We start from the raw sequence: 26,258 nt of genomic DNA on the forward strand, positions 1-26,258 counted from the left end.
ATCAATTAGAGGTTGTATGAGGAAGCCTATTGGTTTGACACCACCTCGATCGTGATTAAAGTGAATTTGCCAAAAAATGTTGAGAAATTCGTTTGTGGAAAAGATATCACTAAAAAACTTTATACGTGATTCCCATTTAGTACTGAAGTATTCTTCAATGGAGGTCATTGGAATCAGGCCCATATTTATGATTACGCCTAGGAAAGCTTTCAAATCACATGCTGTTATGTCATTCCATCTTTTCAGTCTTGAGTTAGGTGAAATATTTGTGCTGATTTTTTTGTTTGCATTTAGATTAGTTTCAAATACAATATAATCAATTATTTCGTCGTTGAAAAATAGATAAAAATATTCAATTGGTTTTGAATCGGAATCAAAAGAAATAGTCAAGTTAGGTCCATGATTTACATTGTAAATTGGTATTGAATGGCTAGGACCTGGATCATAATTAGTTACCTCAGTCCAGGGAAGATTTCTTGTAGGCCTATTTGAGATTGATGCTTGATTGTCATCTTCAGAATCAGATTCACTTTCACTCAAATTATGCAAAATAATGTCCTGTTGCTCAACATCCTCGACTTCGTCAACTACACTTGAAAAGCGTTCATAACCCCAAGAACGAAATCGTCAAAGTCCGGATCGTCTGCATTAGCCATAATTATGGCAATATATTCACAAGTTACGTCAAAATAAAAATAATAGTTATTACTATAGTAATAGTTTTAATAGTTTTAATAGTTCACAAGCACTAAACATAATATAAACTAATAAAACTGTAAAAACATAAACTGTCAGTGAGCAGGAACACTAGAGATACAACTTCACGAAATGGCGGCGCTTCATGAAATGGCACGTTGGCTAATGGCACTAGGCAGCAAAAGTGACTTTCTCTGCCATCTAGCGGCAAATTCGACAACTATTAAACTATCTAATGTTGTAAAATGTAGTTCGCGGTATAACTCGCTATGGGCGCTGTACGAACTTTTATGCATGCGAAGTAACTCACTTATGGCGTGCAAAGGGTTAATAATGATGTAATATAGAAATACAAAAAGCTTTAATCATGAACAGTTATCATATGTTTTCACAAGAGTGAAAATACAATACAAGAAAAGAAGATATTGTATAGTTACTTAGTTTTTTACATAAGTTATGATGACAATTATTCACATGGTCTAGGGACTCGTAGATGGTGTATATTGCTTTCTTCCCAAGCTAGCAACTCAGTTCTGCTTTGAGCTTCTTCCCAACAATTTGCTTGAGTGCGGAAAGTAGAGCTTTGAACTGTCTTCTCCAGCATACAATGGTTTTATGGAAAATAGTGTGCTGGCAGTCTTGGCAGTCCTATGAGATTGAAATCAGGTCCATTCCTAGTTGTTTGTCCATGGTGGTTGTTTCTGGTTTGTGCCAACAGTGTACATGGTGACTTAGGTAGAGAGATGTGATGGTGAGTATATTTAGGTTTTTGTGAACATCTTTTCAGTGGTAGAGAAAGATTAGCCGTAATTCTTCCTGCTCTTATCTATAGGATCAAGATTCACCGGAGATTGTTTCTCAGGATGTACCCCAAATTGTAATTCCGTAAGATATGCTGCTTTAGAAGAGTAATGACAAGCTATTTTGCTAGCTTCCATGGTACTGATGTAATATTCTCAGAGCAAACCGTTAGATGTGAGCTGATGAAATACACTATTATTTTGGTGTTGTGACATCGGTTTTGATTTAAATATTAATCATCTTCAGTCCCGGAGGCATATAGGAAGACAAGTTACATTTCTATCACCCGTTTTGGGATCGTTGGTTGATTAGATGATACAGTACAAGATACAGGCAAAACATCTACTTTTTTTGATGGTTTGAAGTCAATATGATAGTCGATCATCACAAAACAGCACATAGCCTTTATTTAATGTAGATATTTTTAGAATTAATATGTTTTAAGTGTATCTTTTACATACATGACCAATGTTTTTATATTTTAAATCAACCAACGATCCCAAAACAGGTGATAGAAAACTAACATAAATGATTATACCTCTGTGACTGAAGATGATGTAATTTAAATCGAAACACTAAAATGAGGATTGTTAAGGTGAATAATCATTTATCTATTAATTAAACAACTTAGAAGCTGCCACTAACAGAAATACATATTCCCCGTGAAAGATTACTATGTAACACTAATCCACTGTGTTTCGTTGGAAAAGAGATTTAAGACTCGTGTGGAATTGTAAATCTTACTTTGTTTCTTCCAAAGATGGCGTGTTGAGTTTTTGGTTCATTTACTGGTGTATATGTGTTGGTTACTAGAAGTTTAGTTGACTTCTGGGTTCTTATTAAAACAGTGAGTGCCATTGGCATACACAATATGAACGAATATGATCGGGAAGGTGACTTATGAGTGTATCGTTCAAGACACGACTTTATCTCAACAAACTTAAGAAATGTAAATAATAAAATCTTGGGGAACAAAATATTTAATCCAGAATTAATGCAATAGTATTTATTGTAATGCAATCCTAAACTAACTTTGGGTCTGTGTGGTCTACTTGCAGGTATGTAGCGTTTGACGCACTCGGACACAAACTGATCACAGGGGTAGCGAACGCACCCACCCGCCCTGCCTCTCAGTGGGACAGAGTGGCGGCACCCCAGCCCCCGCCACAGACCAGTCAGTTGGACTCAGAGCGGCGGATCACAATCTGCTATCGATACATGGTAGAGCAGTACGAGCAGCTGGTGCAGCGATACTGTGACCTTTCGCGTGCTCGTTCTACGCTCACCGTGAGTTCTCATCATATCATTCATTAGTAAATTCTCCAAATGTTTTACTTTGTGATCACTTTAATCATACAGTAGAGGAATTTTCTTTCTAAAAAGATTTTGTATTAGTAAATTTTAAAATAAATACAAAGTTATTCTTTTTTAATTTATTTATTTATTTTTAACACGTAATTTTACAGAATCATGGTCCCACCAAGTCAACATGACTTATCGGTGAGGTCCATAATGAAACTTTAAAAAAAAGCATGATACAAAATTCCATTACAGTTTTGTGAATTGTTTGCTTTGCTTAGTTTAGTTTATACTTTTACAAACAATTTTATGTTGCTCTTTGTGTGGCTGTGGTGCTTTTGTAAATCCAGATTTTTAAATATTGGCATTTTATATAACATTATGGGGACAATACATACATTATCCAGATTATAAATGTGTAGTAAATTATATAACTGGATAACAATAAATAAAATATATAAAATATCGCCCATCAACAAACAGCATTCTATGAATAGTTGAATATAAGCAATAAATCTCTGAACATTTAACAACAATATTAATAAATAACAATGAACTATTAAGCAACAATAATAAATATGTAACATTATATACATCCTAGTTTGTAACTGGGATAGTGAAATACTGATTGAGAAAGCTATACAGATATTTAGTCAGTATGAGAACCAATATGTATGTTGTTGAAACCTTCAAAACTTACATGTGCCTGTCTTTTAAGTAGCAGAATACAATCCCCCACTTCCAGAAAATAAATCTACATATGGGTGAAAATAATACTCATTGTATGATTTGTACAAGTTATTTTTTAACTCTTAAGTATTTAATATTTACTAAAGTACTGATCCTTGCATGAAGCTATTGCAGGGTTTAAAATCATGACTTTATCGAGTTTATACCTGTATGAGTTATGCAATTACTACATAAAATATAAAAATAATTTTCTCATGGTACAAACGCCAATAATAATAACGCCAGACAATTTTATACAGATAAAACAACATAGCTCTTCCAAATTTGAAAAATCCATAAATTAAATGATTTATAAAATAATAAATAAAATATTGAAATGCAACAAAGAATTGGTGTCCAGCAAAAGGGTTTTTTTTTAAGGAAATGAAAAATATTTTGTTAATGAAGCATACTATTCGGTAAATGAATTGTTTTATGACCCTTTCATATAAAATAGGAGTTTTTTATTATTTTAAATTGTAATATTAGTTTTAGATTATGATAGATTATATAAAGACAATGTTTTAAACTTCTCACCGAATCTTTATATTAAGAACTGATTAAAATGTGTTATCTAAAAAAAATGTTTAGTGATGAACTTATGACTTTATATTAAATCTATGATAATTCTCTATGTACACTATGTATTGATTGAGAAATAAAAATCTGTTGTCTATTGTTCACTTGTGAAAAGGAATGTTCAAATTCACCACTTACAAACTTTTTACTTTAGATGGATAGAGGCACTGACCCAATGGAATTTGAGGGTGAGTCCTCGGACAGTCAGAGTACAACCCAGAGCGCGCCGCGTTCGTCTCGACTGAGGGGCCAGGAGTCCTCTCGTAGAGTCTCGTTCTGTCCGACCGCAAGGCCACGTCTGTCCTCAGGCACTGACGAGGCCAGTGCCTCACACTCTTCTACCAACTTCCTGAGTCCACCTGAACCCGGTCAGAGTGAAGATGTCACCCAGCCTTTGCTGCCTTCGTCTAGTGACGCGTCTCTCGATAGCCCCACTCCCGAAACCAGCAGACCTGACACTCCACGAAGAAATCCCAGATTCGATATACTCCTTCCCTCATTTATTAATTTTCGGTCGAGATCATCTTCGGTCCCGTCGACTTACACGGGTGCAGAACCACCTTCTAGGTTTACACCGCAGGCTTCTCACTCGACTGAGAGCCCACAGCCGAGGCCTCTGACGAGGTTGTCTCTCTCTCCGGAAACGATCGGTTTCGGGTTGAACCGCTCTGACTCCTCGGTTACCCAGAGTAATCAGAGTGAAACGCCACAAAACCCCCCGGAAACTCCCACCAGAACAGCAGGTTCTGGTTCCTCGGTTCACCAACTGCTGAGAAACCTGTCGTCCTGGTGTACCAGAAGCAACCCTTCAGATGGAACTAGTACTGAAGTCAACAGTGGAGTCGATTCAGAAAATGAAGAACCCGAGGGTTTCCAAGGCTTCCAACCGGAATCTCAGAGTGAAGACGAACCACAATCGGGATCTTACATTCGCTACGTACCACTGAGTGGTAGCAATACTGCCTCTAGAAATCCAAGGAATTCAGGTAATCAGTTTTTAAATTATTTTATTACATGAACAAGGATGTTTCATGTTTTTTTTTATACTGTAAATAGACAGCACTCTCTCTCAAGGTGATTCTAATGTATTGATTTTGTAACTATAATTATTATTTGACTTGTATCAATGAATCTAACTAGTTTTTACTACTATTCGCTTTGGCATAAATATTTAATTTCAGTCTATAAGCTAAGATATTTAAATTCATGACTTTGTACAGTATGTTAAAACAGAATTAAGTATGTCAGTTTATGTAGACTTCAAAATAGAGCAACCTCCTAATATTGTAAAAATACTCATTCATGTAGCTCATTATGACTGACATTAAAGTTTTTATCGTCTTCAGGCACAACTACAAATTATGCAATAGACTAAAGTCAAGGATGTGTTATTATTATACATACATGTTAAACATAATTCAAAAAATCTTCGTACCTATTTGCTTGTCTAATAAAAGTATTTATAATATACTACGGTAAACAAAATTAAAAGTAAAAAAAAAATTCTTGTTTTACCAGGCGAATTTAGAACATAATTTTATATAGACTGTTAACAAACTCTCCGGCAATATTTTGGAAATTTGTTCATGTCAAGACAAACAAAAAATGTAATATAAACATGATTCAGAGATGCTTAGTTTACTGTCGTTTGTCTGTATGTATATGCTTGATGAGTTTATTTCAGATACCGGTACAGATAAACACTTAGATTTGGCACAATATTTGTTGTAGTCTCAAATGTAGAGAAAAATTAATATTGTATTATTATTTCATGTTTCAAGATAACGCTCAACATTGTAAAAACTAATAAGATTATAAAAGTTCTTAAGAGATTAAGAAAATGTGATCTAAGCATCATAATGATTGTAATTAGATTTAACAACTTTTATTACTCTAAATTTGTTAATGTTAATGGTTTTTACTGTATTAAGCTGTTAAAACTTTAACTGATTTTCAATTAATAACATATTATAATATTCATTAGTATATCACACTAGACGTGTTGGCCACTACTTTAACTATGTTTCCTTACCTGTACAATAATTAGGATTAAAAGGAGTGCTTTTAAATCATTCTAGAATTACTTTTAATTACTGGTAGCTTTTGTTCTGCCTTACAAAACAATGATTTGCTTTATAATTATATGATTTTACCTTCAATCTTAATATCTTTGTTCGTAAATACACATAAAATACAGATAAATAGTGTCACAAGATAAATTATTTTTACTAAGTAATGCAATAACAATAATATTCATCCTAAGTTACATAAATTAAATAAGACTAGTTTAAAGCTAAGGACCTGAAATTTGTTTATTCAAAAGGGTCTAATACTTGTATCTTTTAATTCTTCCAAGAATAAGATGGTTTCCAACCGTGAGATTTGAATGTGTTAATAAACAACGTGTTATCTTTTTATGTTTTATTTCCTTTGGAAAGTGTTTAAAATAGAGTGATTTCAGAAGGTTCATCAGCTCGCAGATCGTCGGAAGCATCTGCGGTGTCTCAGCTGCGTACTCAGTTCCACCGGCTGCAGAGTGTTTACGAGAATAGGAATTCCGCTTACTCTTCTCATGCACACGTGAGTGCAAGGAACTTTAGAATTTATAGGGCATGCTAGTTGGCTGGCGTGTAAGGTTCTATTTTTAACATGGGGATAAAATTTTAAAGTGTTACAAAGGAACACTGAAATAAAGTTTAATCCAGAAACTTAGATTTAAGTGACAATGCAAATTAATTCTTAATATATGTTAATACTATTAGTTTATCATTTATATTCAAAATAGAATTTCTTATATGAAAATCTATACTGAATATAAATTATAAACAATAAGCACAATATATAACTGTATTTTTAGCAATTAACCCTTTCAGATCTTGCTCATTAAAAATCATACCAACTGTTCCTAGGTTGTATTTATTTTCTGCTTTGTTACAGCTTTTTTATATTATACAAAACATATGTTTTAAATACTTTTTTTGTAATATTTTTTGGTTTTACAAAGAAATCTCAATAATTCCAAAAGAGCCTATACATTTATTTAAAATTTTTTGGTTATGGTTATAGGTAATAATTTTTTAAATATAAAATGTGAAATTCATGAAAAGTAATTTTTATTTCATACATAAGTAATAGATCAAAATTGCATGGATAAAGATAAAATAGTACTAAACCGTATCTAACCAACGTTGTAATTAGGTTTATTTGGCCTGGGTCAGGTCTACACCTATTTTTAATAACGTCTTGCTCTTCCTCTTAGCCTACTAGTTCGTACCCTAGGCTTACCTCTGTTACCTACATCTCTTTGTCCTATTTCTACCATATTCTCTACATCTCTCTGAGATGGTGTTCTATTTTTAATTTTCTTTGCCTCTTTTATCATAAGTAAAGATCAAAGTAGTATTCATTTAACACAAATAGAAGTCCAAAGTGTCAATTAACTCAAATGCCAAACAGCAATAGGTATGAAAAAGCATTAAAAAAAAATCAGCAACAATATCTTGTTGACCTTTAGTCGGTGTGTGAGTGTTCCACGAAAATACCATGGTCGACAGCCAATTTCAAGGGGTTAATATGCATAGAGACACTTAGATCTAAGTTTTTGGAATGAAAAATTTATGGATTTGAGACAAGTTTGTATTTATAATGCAGTTTCAAACTCAAGCCCCATTTTAAAAACGGAGCCTCAGATACACGGCCAAAAGCTGACTAGTTTTCTTTTTTAATCCAGAAAAAGATTTCAAACTTCAGCAGGAGAAATTTTTAATGTAGGCTGTTAATAATAAGAGGACTCACAACTTAAAATTGAGTTAAATTTACTAATACATTCTCAATCAAGACATTGCTGATTAATATTTAAGTTGAGAGTGAAGTTTAAAGTGGTGTGAACAAACCACAGGTTAACATGGCATAGCTTTGGCAAGAGTAAAGGTTATGTAATAATCTAACTGGAATTGAAAAAAAATTACTTGGCATTAATGCATAGGAATTGTCCCAACAAATTTTTGATAAAGAAAGTATCAGAGAAAACGTATAAAAAGCTTCAAATTGTGGAATCACAATTCTATTTTACAAAACGTATAACATTTGCTAGGATAGAGGTTAACTTGCAAGCAAATATAGCTGGTAACCAACTTTTAAAATTATTAGCACACACACTAGTTTTTCATGAAGTTAGTTAATAGATTAATTTTTCATTAAAAAAATAAATTTACTGTCGTCATGCTCTTTTTGGTGAGCTTGAAGTGAGAGGGGTATTGAAATACAAAATAAACTTATAAGTAATTTTTATACTGTAAATTAAAGTTTTTATTATTTAAATTTTGTTGAGACAAATAATATAATATGGTATATTGTGAATGTTGAGGTTAGCTCCAGTTCACTTTTCCCTTAGTGCACTTTCTGGAATATGATACTGTCATAGACATGATTCCAGGAATCTGGAGTTATGTTCATCTGAAGTGAAAATAATAAAAATGAAAAAATTGAATCAACCCTTCCCATCATAGCTAAGTTATGATATATTGGGTGAAGTGAACAATACCTAGCCTTTAATTCTAGCTCATGCAAAAATCAAGAGTGAATAAAGAAACACCAATTCCAGGTAGAAACCTAGCTGAGATGTATCTGGGAAAACTCAAGCATCTGTGATGCTTTTCAACAATTAGTTTTCATGTCAAATTTGAAAGGGAGATTTAATCATGATGATATCCTATATCCAGAATCGCCAAGTAGACATGCTCTACCATGAAAACATGATGTCCTCAACTGGACTTGTGCACCAAATTTATATATCATGCAGTCTCCCCGGCCACTCTGCACTAACACTAAAACAGTAAATCTTTGAAGAGTTTCACATTTACACTTGATATTAATCGTAGTACACCCTTTTCTATTTACATATCCATCCCCGTGCAGATGAAGCTCTCCAATATGTACGTGAGTACAGTCTAGTTCACACATTTGACAAACAAAAGATTTCTTCATCATAACATTTCTGCTTAGTTTATTTCTTCCAATAATGGTGGAAAAAGTAACAAAACAAATCAGTGCTTTCAATAATTGTATCCATGTAAAAGCTCCCAGTTTTGCATTCTTAGTTCTGTGATCATCGACGTCCTCAACTATGCCAGACTGATAATCAGGATCGGATTCAGAGTGTAAGAAAATATCTATTTGTTTTCTTAGAGAAAGTCCTCCGCCATGAGTGACAGTTTTGTTAAAAAAACTCAGTAGTTAAAAATATCAATAATTTCAGACTGAAATCTTAACAATTCTTACACTTGCGTATCCTCAGGAGCCAATTTAACAAAAGCCTAGCAGTTTACAGCTTTAGAACTAATAAATTATTCTTTAATCACTAGGTTTTGTAAGAAACTGTTAGGTTTCCAGAAAAACCTAGCTACTGGTAGCCCTTAACAAATTCAAATTTTTTTATTCACTCAAAAGCAAGAAGAATCTAAAACAATTCCTTAGACGTAGCAAGTAGCAAGTGCTAGGTTTAGTTCACTTCTCTTATTATCTAGTATTTAATTAGTCTAAAGTTGTTTAAATAATTAACTTTAGTTTATTTTTTCTCAGATACTAAAATCTTTTCCTCAAAAGTTTAATAAAAATATATACATGTAATAGAACAATGGAATGTTACAGAATTAGTTATATCCATTACAGTTTATCGTACTTACATGATCAATATTTCATGATTTGTATTGTCTGGTAAAAATATTTATAAATAAAGCAATGTTTTTTCCACAAGTTTGATGTCAGTTCTATTTTAAACTAAAAAGAAATTATATGTAGGTTTTCAGCCCAGAAACGCAGGCTGCAGAGCGCAGGCTTCTGAACCGATTGAACGAGATATTGGAGCGCCCACTGCCAGAGTCCAGAGCTCGTCGGCTGTCTGCCTCTCGTAGATCGGCCTTCCAACCGCGGCCACAGCCTCCCCCAACCACCCCCTCCACCTCCACTGGCTCTGTCACCGAAGCCTCTCCGGACATTATCGGAGGCGTGCGTTATGGCATTCAGTTACTCAGCCGGCACATCGACAATATGCAACGGCTGTGTCGGTCAGTTTACTTACAGACAAATATTCATGACAATGGAAAAGATAGTGTTCCCTCATTGCATTGACCTTCAAGAGCTCTATAAAATATTTTCACGTATGCATTTTTAAATTTTGGAATGTTTCAAGTTATTTTGATCATGTTGTGATTGAATTTTTATCATTAATAGGCAGGGGTATACTCAACAGTTATTTATGGGGGGATTATTCTGGATGTTAAAGGAGTATACATACTGTGTTGGGAAAAAAAACTGTTATAAAGTATTTTAAGTGTGTATAAATGACTGTGTTAATATATTATCAGATTTTTTGAAAATAGTTTTAGGTACAGGATTTTTCTGGACATTTGCCATCATTCAGTGATATAAAAAAATCAGTAACACTACGTTTTGAGATATGCAACCTGATTTCTTTCATCTGATGAATAACTAACCTAACACATAATTAATTACAAACTAGGTTAAAATAAACAAATCATACCAGAGCGTTGTGACACGCGCAAGTCAGGAATCACAACCACCATGTTGTGTGTCAACTTCACTAACTCTAAAATAAATAACAACACAACACTACCTATTAAACTGAACTAAAGAATACAGGTCACAACAGGTCTGCATTCGCCGACCAACAAATCAGTCTTAGGAGTAATTATATGCTAAATTAGTTATTCACCTGAAGAAGAGATCAGATTGCAGATCTTGAAATGTATTACTGATTTTATTGTATCAATGAAGGATGGCAAATGTCTAGAAAAATCATGTTTCCTTCACAATCCTTTCATTATCAAAATTTTGCTATCATTGACAGTTATTGCTGAGAAAGATCTGTTTTCAGCATTTTGTTAGACTGCTTAACCCTTAAAGCGCTAATTTAAATTACTGTCAAACGCTAAGACAAAAAAAATATTTTTTTAAAAATTTCCCAATGCTAATTTTTGTTTCATATTCCTTGGTATTACCTTTATAAAGAAAAATAATAAACATGTCATATTAAATTTTTTTGAGAATTTTATTAACAACCAACACACACGTAGTTAAACAGCTGAATGAAACGAACGCGTCTGTAGGCGTATGCCGCGTCAGGGGCCATACAAAAAATGGCGGCGATTGCTTTCAATCCGAGTAGATACCGTTACAACGTCCACCAACGGTGACAAAGCGTTTTGTCTAGACCCGACTGTCGAAAGGAACATCGATCTGCTCTCTTACGATAGCTTTAACAACTAATTCTTCGCCATTTCAAAAGTAAAGCTTTTGCGTTTGTAGACGTAATCCGCGTTTAAAGCATCGGCAGTTCCGCGTCTATAGGCGTAAGCCGCGTTGGAAGGGTTAAACTGTAAATCGCTAGGATGAATACTGTATTTCCAGAGAGAATAATATATTTATAGACCCTTGATGCTTAGGTGCATGGTAATTGGCTGCCTCACAAAAAAGGTAATGTTCACATTCCACACCCTATGCTGAAACGTACTTTTTCTAACCACGCTAAAAATAAAAAAATGTCTGATGCAGTATTTTACTAATTTATAACCCAGTATTTTGAATCTCATGTTAATACAAATGTAATATTTCTATTTATTATATTGAAGAATTACTTACTGAGTGGCGTTATTTTATTACAAAATGTCGTGGCTGTGATTTTTAGGGCACGCCTGGAAATTCTTCAGTTGCAGCAGATACGGCGCATGTGGGAGGACCTACAGAGTCAGATCTACGCTCTGCATGGAGCAGTGAGGACCGAAGAAGGAGGGTCGGCCCAGCCAGAGCAGCCCCCCGTCACCCTCACGACTGCCACCACCACCACCAATGCCACCTCCACCGTGACCACCGCTACTGCCACTGCTACCAACACAAATAACCTACTCACTGATGACGATTCCGATGGTCCCAGCAGTAATGGAGATGTAAGCACTGCTTTACTGTTATTGGCTAAATAAATTGGGACAATAACGCCCCCACTGGCTACTTGTTTGAAACGTATTGACTGTGGACCAGCGTGTCCCACAATTGAAAATGGATCAAGGTTAGACGGACCTTCCAAATTTTCACAAAAACTTATTGTTTACATAACATGGTAATGCCTAGGAAGGGACAGTGGTTTTAATAAAAGTATAACATGGAAAGTAAATGAGAATGTTTAAAATGTTCAGATTTGTGAAAATATACTTGACATTTAAAGTTTTAAACTGACTAGGTTATACTACTTTCATAGCCGTTGAAAAAGTGGAAGTTGTTCAGTCATGCTTTCTCTTTTAATATGTTTCATTATGGTTACAGCATACTGATATGGTCGTAGACAGATTTCCATATGCTACGAAAATAAGTTATTCATAATTAAGTTTTAATACGTTTAGACTCTGCTAACATAATAGTTATTATATAAATCTTAAAGGTACATTATACATATACATTCATAAGCTACATAATATAATGGTCATTCAATTAAGTTACTCGTATTTTTCTTAGTTTAGTTTCATTTAAACACCCGTTTTAAAGTTTTCCCTCTAAAATATTTGAAAAATTTCATCGTGTGAGAAATATTTCAGTGCAGTTTGTGTGAACTGGAAAACTTAGATGCTGTATAAAGTGTGTCCAAAAAAATATGCCGGGATTTTTAATGGCCATAACTTAAAAATTATTCAAGATAACTAACCGATTTAAATGTCAAAATTGAAGAGAAAAGTATAAATTTTGTTTTTATAAGTCGGTACGCTTAGGGCAATCAGTGGATGTAATCTGATATCTTAACTGTAGGCATGAAGTCTCAATGTTTTGGGAATAACATCTTTAACTGTCGATTTAGAGATGTTTAACTGAAGACTTCATCGAACAATCTATGTTTTCTGGTGTCTGATGCAAGATTGTTAGATTTCTATTATTTTGTTATCACTTGTTTTCGGCTGGCCAGTTGAATGTCCTTTCAACACACTTCCTGTGTCACGAAACGGTTAAACCATCGACGAATTGCTTTATCATCTGGTGAATTTTGACCTCGACATGTAAGTCTAAATTTACACTGCACACTAACAATCGATTTCAATTCTGCGTATGCGACTAGCACCAGGCATGTCATTCACAATAGTGGACTGCCACTGCATAGCTGTTCTGCACATGCTAAGGCAACGTTTCTTCCCATGCTACATGGAAAACTAAACTTAGTTATTTCAATTTCAATTTGATGTTTAAATCGTTTAATTAGTTTTTTTTAATTTTTTGTTCAGTGATCCTATGCTTGTCTTTTCTAATTTTTTCTATGTCCATTGAATCGGTTATCATACACTGTGTCAAATAATGTTTGAGTAATTTTAGGTAAAACTCTTTAGATATAAAGAAATACAGTTAAATATGTAGAATTCTTCAACAACGTTTTGAAATTAACAAGATATAATGTTGATTGATATCTGTTCTGTTGTTAAGGTATTTTGGAGACTAAGGAGAACTCCTCAGACAAGTCGGCGAAATGTGATGAAAACTTTGCCTCGGACACTCAACAGAAACACTCCTGTGAAGAGATCTAAACTGTTGTTTAGGTAAAAGAGTGGCATGTATTATGTCCAGATTGTTAATATGTTTGATTGTGATTTTTTAAGTTCATTGGTAGTATCACTTTTGGATAAAATTAAGAGTTAGTTGGATATCCGTACCTCCGTCAAATTCAAAAACATATATTATAATTCAAAAACATATAAACATATATGTTCATGTTATAATTCTGTATCTGGCTTTTTGATATACAGCCCAACCATCTCCATATTAGGCCATGGCAGGTTTTATTGCAATTCAAATAAAATTTCTGAAACATATCCAGTAAACCCATTATTCAATTTATACATATCCAGTAAAAGGATGAGTTTACCTTCGAGAGTTTGGATGGCTATTGTACAAAGGTAGAACTGTATTGATGGAATTTACTTTCAAGCACATTCAGATCACGATGTGACAAATCATCAACAAGGAAAAACAAAATTCAAATGTTTGGATATTTGCGGCAAACAGGTGAGGGCAGAGCCAGTCTAATCACATGATATGACCATGTAGTGACCACTGCTACGTATAAGTGTACAAATGAATTGAAGACGTATCAAATTAAATAAATTTATATTGGAATAGATCAAAATAATTAAATTACACAAAGTAATAATGAAATTTATATTGTATAATGAAATTATTGGATTTTTACTATATTGGTGTGGGTTTGAATTTCTAAGGGGAAGGAAGCTTTTTCCGCCCCCCTTGACCTTCCTCAGTCTCCTTTTAGGTTAACATGTTGAACAGTTAGGACGTATCTTTTGAGACATGTAAATCGTGCAATTTATTTTAACATTGAAAGTCCCTCTATATAGTCCGGCCCTGCACCAGTCCGATCCCCCCAGTAATTCGGCCAGTAGACAAAGACGGGGATGCGTATCATCGTCATTCCAAGTCACTGCTTGTTGATGTGTGAGGGAGAGGGGAATAGCAATCTGTCATCGTAGTCGTCAATTTGCGATCGCAAGTGGGCTGAGAAAAATGGAGAAGCAGCACAATACATCTTGGTTGTACAAAGACTTTATGACAATGTTTTGAGAAAGTCTTTTATACCTAAGAAGCAAAAATGTATAGACAGTTTTTTGTCACAAATGTGGCAATACAAGAGTATCGCAAAACTAACTCTTCTTAAGAATTTGAAACTGAGGCCTACATTCATTTTTTAGTTTTCCATTTCAAATTTATTAAACGATTTTTGTACTGTACAGTATTGCACGTAAGCTTAATACAAAAGTACGATAATGTAAATGTATACTGTATTTCAACTGCTGTACTGTACTTTTTTAATTTTAATACTCGATTGTACATCTTTATGGTAGGATTGACTTTTTAAGTAACAATTCATTCTATTATGTAATTTAAACATGTTTTTCAATTGAACTCCAGTAATCCGGCTTTATAACTAATCCGACACATGTCTGGTCTGAATTGAGAGACTACTGTATAGTAGTTAAAATATTTACATTTGTTTCAATATTATAAGAAATATGAATTATGCTCAAAATATTGAAGTAGTATCAACTAAATTTCCGCTTAATAGTGAAAATTGAGCGAGCGCATGTTGCATAAATCTAACAAGAATTATAACAACTAAAATTCAATAGTGTGAAGTTTGCCCCGATGTGAAGGAGTTAAAGTGTAAATAAAGAAATGTTTTTAATGTATAAATATAGAGAGTGATTTAGTGCTCCTGCTATTTAATTTAATTTTTGAAGAAGAAAGAAGTAGTGATACAGAGCAATTATTGTCAATGTGAGTAACATTCATCAGGAGTATTGAATTTAGATGTATATTGAAATGATATACCATTCTTCAGAGATGAATACAAATGTTTAGAGTTTGATTAAAAAACACATTCGTATGTAGTAGGGTTTGTTTAAAAAATTAATTTCCAATCGGAGCCAATCCAAATTAGTGTTTTGTGCTACAAGAAATTTAATGACGTGGTGACTTTTTCAAACATAATGTTACAAATTTGGACCTGAATTTTGAATTAGTGTCATTGTTTACAATTATTGATTCCCATCATATGGTATCGTAAACGTGGAGTGTAAATTTTTCTGCATTTAAAACAGAACATTAACAATTGGCCTCCAACAACCTACGGATCCGCCATCCAATATTAATTGGAACTTCTTTATTTTACACTACCATCTGGCAAACATAGCCAGTAACATGAAACCGTTTCATTTTTTACGCTACCAATGTGGAACTCGAACATTTTGACGCTACCAACGTGGAAAGTTTACATTTGACATCACAACTTGAGGCAGAATACAACTTGAACTTTTTCAATTACTGCGTATTTACGTTTTGTTACTTATGGAAGTAGTCCGTGTAAACAGAATGTTACTTTTTAAGTAGGTATGGTTTTAAGAAGGTAATTTATAGCGTAAAACCGATTGTTTCAGAGACTACAGCAGACGAATGACATTGCAAATGGAAGCTCACCGCAGGCAGTTTAACAGACAGCAGCAAGCTTCGTCATCAACACAGGTAAGTTGTCGATTCATGGATCTCTGTCTTTAAACAAAACAGGAAATTATGTAATTGACCTTTTCATTCGTATTTGTATTTTATGTATTAATACCACCTTTATATTGATATGTTATGGGCCTAAATGATTATTAACTTTCTCAAATGTATAATAAAATAACTGACAACTAAATCAACAGTAATAAACTAAAACAATTAATCATACAATCTAAAAATAAGTTTAAAAGTTTTAATAGCAGAAAACTGTTAAAGTACATACAGAGTATTAATTTTGTCCAATCATGTCATTACTAATATCAGAAACTAGGAGTTTATTATCATAATAAAACACTATTTTTTTAAACCAATTTCCGACAACAAATTATACTATTAACCACCTTAGCCCTATTAGCAGGCTATTAAAGAGTTTAATTTACATAGAAAACTTACTCTTTCTTGTTTTTTCTAATGGGAGTTGAAACATTTATATATTTCTTGTACTATAAGTATGTTCATTATCTCTTATTTTGTATTCAGGAAAAATATTCCTAATATTGTTTATTTTGCCATTTGTCTATACTATTACATAGATAATTAGTCTGTTAAAACATATAACATGTTAGATTTTGACTCTGTTGAAATCAATTGTTGTTTACTGTTTCATCTGTTATTTATTTTGATTAGTTTGCTCTCTAAAATGACATTTTTACAAGATTGCGTTTTGTCTTCTGAGAGTTTTAGAAACTTTCTGAAGAACATGCTCAATGAAAGTGAATATGAAGTGGTGATGGTAACTTAAATGGCGATATCTTTGTGTAAAAGTTATGTTGAAGAAACTGAAGGAAACTATGTGATAAGGTTTATCTTTCATACTTGGGAGTGGCCAAGGCAAGCTAACGATCCACATAGGTTTATTTTTAGTGGTAGATCTGGTATAAACCCTGTTGTTGTTAGGCAACTAAGTACTGATTCCACAGAAGTAAGATGTTCTGGACAATACTTTTAGAAATAAAACCTATAAATATGTTAATGAGAGTTGTGCTTAAGCCTAGCTGCTGGACTAAGGTCTCTGCCTCTTTGAATGAAATTAAAATGTTCTTTGCTCTTAATAATATTGATGGCACAAAACCCGAAACCAAAACTGTAAGATTGGTGGTCCACCAAAAGCATTGTTCACTCTTCAAAATATGAGGAAAACTAATGGCTCACAACAGGCTTTTTGTTATCAGTCAAATCCTGCACTTTTCTTCAAATAATAGTCCAAATAACATTCTGCAAAAGGTTAGACCTATAGTAGATTCGTCTTTGGAATCATTCAAACAAATATTTACACCAGGACAATCCATATGCAGTAATGAAAGCCTAATGGCTTTCAGAGGTAGGCAAGGATATATCCAATTCAACCTTTCCAAAAAAGAGATTCGGAATCAAGTTTTATAAGGTTTGTGGTTTACTACTGGGTATTGCCACATTCAAAATTTAGACTAGCAAAGAGACAATTAATACATATATGTTTTCAATAAGTGATGAAAGTTTACGTAATGAGGGTAGACTGTTGTTCATGGTATAGTTCTTCCAAACTTTTTCTTGGGCTTACTTTGGGCTACACACAGAACGACGCAAACAATCGGTATATTAAAAGCCAACATGAAAAATGTTCCTGATGAATTGTAATCTTCTAGAACAATTAATTCATAAAAGTGAATTAACCTTCTGATCTGGTAATACAATTTTTTACTTGAAATGGAAAGATTAAAAAATGTGCCAATGCTTCAACGTATCACGAAAGGCCAGATTTTGAAGAAGTGAAAAAAATAAAACAGGGGAAACCCTAAGAGTACAATGAAACCCAATGTTGTTTTAATCAATAATCATATAGACTGATGATTTATTGCTTTCAAACAATTTTATGTTGAATCTGCAAACGTCAATAAATAAAGCTAAAAAGCTTGCAGTTTACTATTCCAAGATTCATTCATTGCATGTATACATATATTAAATTACATTCTCTCTTTCATTCATATATGGGTTCAGTACCGGTACATAGTTACGAAAATTAGTGGTCCCAGCAGTGTAACATAAACTCATCTACAGAGTAAAATTGTCATCCTACCCTGTAATGTGGTGCAGTGTAAAGGGGATAAATAATTAACTTTTGGTGATGTTTTATTCAACGCTAGTGTAGTTCACAAACCAGTCATAGACAAAAACACCTATCACAATTCAGGTTGGATATTGCAGAGCAAATTTTGACAACTTGTGTTGCCAGAAAAGACAGGTAGAGGTAGATCACCAGCCAGTTGTGATACTTCTGTGAGACTACAGAGTAGAAACTGGGGCTATTTTATTAGTAAAATATCTCCTACAACCAAAGAGAGATCTTCCAAATGCCCTAAAGTGTGTACAACTCATGGAAAAAGATCAGAGACAGTTTTTGAGTACAAAAAACAGACAAAAAACTACACTTTATGTTCAAGAAAATACACATCTTGTTGTAAATAAATTGACATGTAAACTTAAAATATAAGAAAATAAAATACAGTTGTAATACTTTATACAGTAGTTCCATATTTTTAACCCTGCATCTGGCAGTTGAAATTCCTATAATGGCAGGCACTATTTTGCTAGTTGTGCTTACCTTCATTCAATCCTGTGTAGAAAGTTTATTACAAAGTATTTTTATAGACTACATAAAGAAAATTCTAATTATCTAAAACATTTTAGATTTTTTGGGGTAAATATTGAAATATTTTCTTTTTACAAAAAAAATGACATATTTCACATTCTACGTGTTTAGATATTTTCTTTATGCTTATTATATTTTTACACCTTTTTTACATTGTAGAGCATAAAACTTCAGAAAAGAAAAATATATTTTTATGTCTTTTTGTACGGGTTTATATGCAAAAAGTTTTGTTTCAAATCGTAACAAAACTTCAAATATAAAAGTTTATAAAAACACACAATATATTGAAATATAATGCTTCAAATGAAGTAAAATGTATTAAAATAAAAAGAACATGTACAAAAATATGTTCATATATACATACATTTTTTAGGGGAAAATCCCGTTTTTTCGCGTTCTGTCGAAGTGCGCGAGCAGACACGGCAACCAACATTTGTTTTGCAACTTTATAAATTCGACTCGTCCCAGGCCCTCTTTTGTGTATTTGCCAAATTCGGGGATAAGCAGAATTTGGTGATTGGTTAAATTCAGACATGAGGTTTCCAAATTTCATGTATCCGTTCTCAAGAATCGAACGGGTCTTAATGCTTCGCTAACGCTCTGCCAAATGATGTGTGGTGTATAATAATAGTAATCACTAGATATCGTATAACAGTTAAGTTATGTGTTCACGAAATTAGGAGACAAAAAGAATTTGGTTTTAACCAAAGTCAGAGATTATATTTGTATACCATAGTTTAATTTTCTTGATTTACCCAAACTTTTGACTTTGAGGGCGTTTTGCGGTTAAACCGTTGGAGATAGGAGAAAAAGTCACTGAACCTGTTCTGTCGGAAATTTAATTTTATCTTTCGATTGTGACCTCAGATTCGAGCTACAAGCTCTGGTATAGGAGGTACAGAGTGTGATAGAAAAGTCTGCACCGGTCAACTATTGTACATTGTTGAGTGTAAATATAATAAAAAACCTACCCTAAGTCAATATTTTTAAGTTGTTTAGAGGGTTTAATTTGCTCATGAGTTCATTAGTCATGCCAGGAAATTGCTAGGGGGGGTTACCATTACCGGGGTTAGGTCACCAGGGGGTTAAATTTAGTCAGGAGGTTATCTGGTCATACAAGGAAATTCCAAAGGGTGGTTAATGTTACCGAGGGTTAAGACATCTGGAGGTTTAATTTACTCAGGAGGTTATCTGGTCATACAAGGAAATTCCAAAGGGTGGTTAATGTTACCGAGGGTTAAGACATCTGGGGGTTTAATTTACTCAGGAGGTTATCTGGTCATAACAGGATATTCCGGGGGAGGGGGGGGTTAAGAGATTTGGTGATTGGTAAAATTCGGACATAAGGTCATGCCTGGGGGGGGTTTAATGTTACCAGGGGTTAAGACGTCAGGGGGTTTAATTTACTCAGGAGGTTATCTGGTTATATCAGGTAATTCCGGTGGTGGGGGTTAATGTTACAAGGGGTTAATGACATACGTGGGCCTATTTTAGAGGGTGTTGTGTCTGTGAACATAATTAAAATTCACTCTACCCCCATCTACTTTTGACGCTACGCTAACGCCCAGCCAATTCGCAATGTGCTCTAGTAGGCGTATACTAGTCAGTCGTTTACGTAGTAATACAAACTCAATCTGGAACCGTTATGAATTGGACAAATTTTAGTCAGAAAAAATCAAAAACCCCTAAAATTACTAATTTATGACAAAGATTTTGCTATTAGGAGCTTTATTCAGGCTTACGCAAGGATATACGACAAAAAGCTGTTTGGCCTTTTTTATAGATCGCATTATTTTCTGGTTATTAAAAATATAATATTTAAGGTACGACTCATGTATTAGCCGCTATCGAGTCCGAAAACAAAATTTCTACGTAAAAATTACAAATTATTTCCATTTAAACAGGTTTTTCGGCCAGACCATTTAGGATAGGGCAAAAAGTTACAAGACTTTTTTGTAGAACACGTCATTTACTAAAACTTATTAGATGACATGTTTTGAGCCACGACCAACTGTTTAGCCGCTATCAAGCCCAGAAGGTAATTTTTTAGGCGAAAATTTCCAAATATTATCACTTAATAGCATTTTGTGGCCAAACCAATGTAAATAGAGTAAAATGTCACTTAACCTTATTTGTAGATCACATTATTTCCTAAATCTAACCTTTGTTTTATTTTGACCTCCGACCAATGGTTTCGCCGCTATCAACCCCAAAAACTAAATTTTCACGTAAAAATTACAAAAAAATTGCACATAATCACATTTTTTTGCCAAACCAATGGAGATAGGGCAAAAAGTCACTGGACCTTTTCTGTAGATTGTGCAAGTTGCTAATTTGATGGGTCAATCAGATTTTGAGCTACGACCAACGGTTCGGCCGCTATCGGACTCCAAAACTTATTTTTAACGAAAAAATCTCTGGAATGTCAAATATTCAAGCGTTTTGTCGCTTAACCATGGAAGATGAGCAAAAAGTCACTGGACCTTTTTTGTAGTTCACTTCATTCCTGACTAACGATTTTTCGTCAGATCCGAGCTAGCTCCAACGGTTCGCCCGCTATCGGGCTTACAAAAAAGGCCTGCAAGGGTAAAAAATCCGCGTTTTTTTGCGAATTTTTTTTAGGGGTTTAAAATTTAAAATTCCCGGTTTTCAGACTTTTCCTGTTGGTTATACGGCAAAAGGTACCTGCGTGCAAAATTTCAAGTTTCTAGCACTTCTAGAAGTAGGTTAGAATTTTTATACATATATCAGTCAGTCAGTTTCACATGCGGCTGTATATTATATTAGATGCATAGTTATTACGCATTATTATTCAATAAACTATACATTAAATTAATTCGTGAAACATCCTGATTAATGTAATATAATATTTGTCCTACTTAAATTGTATTTTTGATACCAAAAGTTTGATTAAAAATATGACTGCAAAATCAACTAGTGACTAGTTGTCTAACATTGGAGAAACATTTTTAGCAACTAGTCGCTAGTCGTCTATCAGATGGAGGGTTAATCAGCCCTAAGCGCCCACAGAATGATTTCCATTGAAAAAAAAAAATTGGTACTAGGTATATTTTTATTGGTAGGTAATGGGTTAAATGAGAATGAAAAAAAGGCATAGTAGGCCATAATAAGCATTTCAAAACAAACATTGAATCTTAGTTTAAAAAGTAAATACACAACTCTAGATAATCATTTATAAACATTTTGCACATAGACTTCCCAATTTAGTGTACTATCTAAATAAGTATTTAATAATGTATCAGGTGCACAATCGAGTGCACTACGATGTTTTGTGTAGAAGACATTTTGTTTGCCCACCGTGCTTAGAGATTGTGTCTAAAACATCAAAAAGAGAGATGCCATTTAACTGAGTTTGATATATTGAAAAATTGGTAATGCATGAATAAACTTTGGCAAAATATTGGTTAGTTAGAAGAATTCATCTTATATTAAGGTCAGGCTTTGGCCATTTTAAAAGTAGTATATAATTAAATTTTGATGAATATTTGAGATCAAACTTGGTTTTCTTTAAAAAGTTAACCCTTCCCATACCATAGACGGATATATTAGAATAATAGACTTCGACCAAAACACCAAATACAGTTATGTCCGATATTATAGATTATGTCTCTTGGAGAGTTTTTTAGTTCACAAAAGGCCTTCGAAATGCCCAGTGCACGCTCAGTGTTTATCGTGGTTGCCAAGGAAGTATTTATAAACTAACTTCACTTTGCAGCAGGGTGAGGGGAGCACCCTTTGTCTAACTCTGACCACCTGCTTGACAGGTCTGCGTCTCCTACAGAGCCAAAACCAAACATATCTGTGGCGTGTATTACTGCTTTCTCGGTTGTATGAATGCACGTCTACTATGTATCTCGTTATTCTTCACTGTAGTGTTGTGATTAATTCAAAATATTTATCTTGTTTTATAGTAGGCTAAAATGTAATTTAAATTATTTGAAATAAACAGTTTTGTAAATTACGCTAATTTTAAGCAAAATTCCCGTTTTTATACTTCTTTTGCTTTTACCTTTTATAATTTAGTTATAATAAAAATTAGCTTTGAACTTAGAGAAACAAAACATTTTTGATTTTCTTGGCGTGAAAGGAAAGTTAATGTATTTATTAGTGGCGTGCGAAGGGTTAAGATATAAAAATTGAATCAAATGTTATTCTGGGAGGGGGTTTTGTTACAGGCCACTAGTGAGGACCGAGGGGGAGATGCATCGTCCAGCCAAGTGTCCAGTGAGAGTACCGGAACCAGTGACGAGCGAGTGTCAGTTCGCGGCGTGAAGCGGAAGTCTCGAGACTCTGACCCTCTGTTCCGGCCCAGACCCAGTCAGCAGGGCAGCACCAGTAGCTCCGCTGGCACCTCTACCTCTAGTCTTGCTGCTGTGGGTAACGCTTTGAGTAACCCCAGTGAATTGTGAATAAAAGGAACACAAGTGCTTATAATACAATTGGAAAGTCATTATTTATAATGTCACGATTAATGTTGTGTCAAAGCTGAATCTCAAGTCCACCGAACCTTCAAATAAGTCTGTTCGCATACGTAAACAGATCTGCAGTACGCAAAGTACCAATCGTTCAAATGTGTTACTGTCATAATTTCTTTATGTAAAAACATAGATAGATCAAAGAAGTACAAAAGTTTGAAAATAATAATTTGCTCACATATTGTTCATATATTTAAGAATGTGCATCACCTCGAATTCACTGTGTCTATTTGTAGACAACATTTCGGCATTACGTAAATTACCAATTGTTAAATTATTTTAGTTTCTTAAATAATGTTTTTCTTGGAGTTCTTATTTTGTATATTTATCAATGTTACCACATTGCCACGTGTCTTAAGTGTGGATGTGCGTTTATTTTTGTTGGTCTTGTAATTTGAGTAGTTGTATAAATATGTCCACTATAAGAATATTTTTATCTTTAAAATGTTTACCATGGCTAAAGGTGTTTTGAAGTCCTTGGTTGGCTGCTTCTCTTTAATGTTAACAAAACAAAACCATTTATTGTGCTGTATTCTTGGTTACTATTTATGGTTAAAGAGCAAAAAAGCCAGGTTAGAAAATTTAAAATTACCGTAGGTTGGATAGAATGAGCAGGCTTACGTTTCCCAGACTGGAAGAATATTCCTCTTTTAACAAAATCATAGTTTGTTATTTTTAATGCCTATATGATAAAGAAGAGGACTATCCTTCCAGTTTGGTGAAGGCACTTCCTATCCTTATTAGTTATTAATATAATTTAGTTATTATTCTTAATCATTAGTTATGCAGAATCGATATCAAATTCAGAATAGAGACTAAATTTTGGTATCAGTATCAAAATTAAATTTTGTTGGTATCATTTCATCTCTAATAAAAATCGTAATATAATTTTTAGAAATGGTCCATATTCTTATTTTGAGTAATAAATATCACAAAAATTAGATCAAATTAAAAATTGAGAATTAAAATCACAATTTTAGTATCGGTATCGAATTTGTTTCTTATCGGTGCCCATTCCTATTTAAAATAATTTTCTCTTGAAACCGGTATTGTTCTGCATCTTTTGATATAGTTTTATGGTGATTGGACACATATATCATGTTTATCAACGGTTTTTGTAAAAATCTGATATATTGGATAAAAGTATTGGATATATTGTATATTGGGTTTGGGAGCAAAAGAATTAAATGAAGAAAGATAAATATTGTAAAATGGCAATGTTTCAATGTTCAGATAGCTAACAACTCTGTTTGGATTGGTTGTTAACTAACAGGTGTTGCGGGAAACAATAGTTCAGCTCGAGAACATGGTCTGGCGACATCGTCAGGGCTCTTCTCAGCGCAACACACGACTGTCACGCTTCACTCGGCAGCGTGAAGAACGCATGATGCGCAATCTCTGGGACACTGGTATGTCATTTTAACTTTAAAGAACAGTAAAACCTTGTTATAATATTTATCTGCCAATACATTCTGTGTTAATATGAGCTGTGTAAGCAACCATGAGTTTCCCACTGTTGTTTGGTCCTTAAATAAATGTTTTTAATATATAAATTATGCATCTCAGAATTTATTTCACACCAATTGGTGGCTGGCATTTCCTTAACTGGAAGTAAGTGGCTTGCTCCTTTGATCCTGACATGCTCCCATTTCCATGCTGAGCCCTCTCAAATGCCATTTTTGGGTTATGAAATATTTATATAGGCTACTAATGTTTTTATTTTGAACACATAATAACCTACAGCTAGTAAAACATGGTCCCAATTAATATGACCGTAGTCAGTGGCAATGTATGGTAGTAAGATTAGATAGCTATTCTAAGATGAAAGTGTTCTTAATTCTTATATACTTAGTTCTAGTACCTTTTAGTTCGTAATTTGTAACATTAAAAGATATTATAGGCCTAGACCAACAAGAAGATAAATACAAAATTTGTTTGGGAAAGTTTGTACTGATTTACCAAGCAAGAATGTAATTATTGATAAATTAATTAATTTGTCACTGGAAACTGTATATATTTTCTCAGTAAATATATAAGCTAAAAAAAGTTTTGTTGTTATTTATGCTTGTTTTGCTTCATAATATAAAAAGATTGCCATATAGATTAACAAATATAATAATGTTGTTTTTAGAAGAAGTAAAAAATAATTCTGTAAATATATAATTTAATAAAAATTAAAATGGATTAAATTAAACTTATTGGTTTTGATTACAATAAATAAATTAATAAACTGCTAGATAAAGATATGAGAACAATAAGTTTAGAAAAAATTGTTTGTGATTTTTCTCTTTGTTTTCGCATGTTAAACCAAAAACCACTGGGTCTTCTTGCAAAAGGCCGAAGTATATGCGAGCCCAATTTGATATATATAAAATACATTACATTTTTGATTTCTTAAGCTTACACAGTGTCATAACTAAATCAGTCTTCCGGTTCACACCATGAAACATTAGCAGCTTAGTAGGTAAATATCTACAATTAATATTACTACTACCTATAAATTAATAACTTGTTTTGTTTTTATGTTTATATAAACAGCTGTTTTGTTACAGAGAGTAGTCATGAATCAAGTCGAGACGACCAGTCTGAAGGAGACAGTTCCCAGTAAGTTTTATTTTGTTTCTGATTAGGTGTATTCAAATAAAAATTAAACTTCTGCTTCAAAGTGTGCCAAGCAGTATTCATTATCTTGTTATGGGATACAATAAGAAAAACAAAGTTTGTTTTCTATAAATGAAGACAATTTTTTTGGTTTCTTTTGATTTTCAACATCAGTTTGTTTTTAAATTCAACTTTCCATGTTGTATTCCAAAATATTTTTTGACACTCAGATGAATCTTTAATACGGACGAAGAATATTCCTCTGGCATCTGGAAGAGATTCCCCTCCCTGGAGAAAAAAATCCACAC

The 26,258-nt window shown here is 33.4% G+C and overlaps 1 protein-coding gene across 2 annotated transcripts in view; it reads left to right on the forward strand.

Annotated features, from left to right (window-relative positions):
• LOC124364599 (activating molecule in BECN1-regulated autophagy protein 1A-like) overlaps nt 1-26,258 on the forward strand; it is a 75,060-nt gene that overhangs the window by 18,305 nt on the left and 30,497 nt on the right. For both annotated transcript variants that reach the window (XM_046820191.1, XM_046820192.1), the window contains exons 6-15: nt 2,556-2,784; nt 4,259-5,090; nt 6,566-6,684; nt 9,904-10,169; nt 11,810-12,068; nt 13,582-13,694; nt 16,104-16,188; nt 23,050-23,247; nt 24,623-24,758; nt 25,902-25,953. In XM_046820191.1, the coding sequence (XP_046676147.1) occupies nt 2,556-2,784; nt 4,259-5,090; nt 6,566-6,684; nt 9,904-10,169; nt 11,810-12,068; nt 13,582-13,694; nt 16,104-16,188; nt 23,050-23,247; nt 24,623-24,758; nt 25,902-25,953 (2,289 nt within the window). The remainder of the gene's footprint in view (nt 1-2,555; nt 2,785-4,258; nt 5,091-6,565; nt 6,685-9,903; nt 10,170-11,809; nt 12,069-13,581; nt 13,695-16,103; nt 16,189-23,049; nt 23,248-24,622; nt 24,759-25,901; nt 25,954-26,258) is intronic.

This window comes from Homalodisca vitripennis, chromosome 6 (genome assembly GCF_021130785.1).
Source record: "Homalodisca vitripennis isolate AUS2020 chromosome 6, UT_GWSS_2.1, whole genome shotgun sequence".
NCBI lineage: Eukaryota > Metazoa > Arthropoda > Insecta > Hemiptera > Cicadellidae > Homalodisca > Homalodisca vitripennis.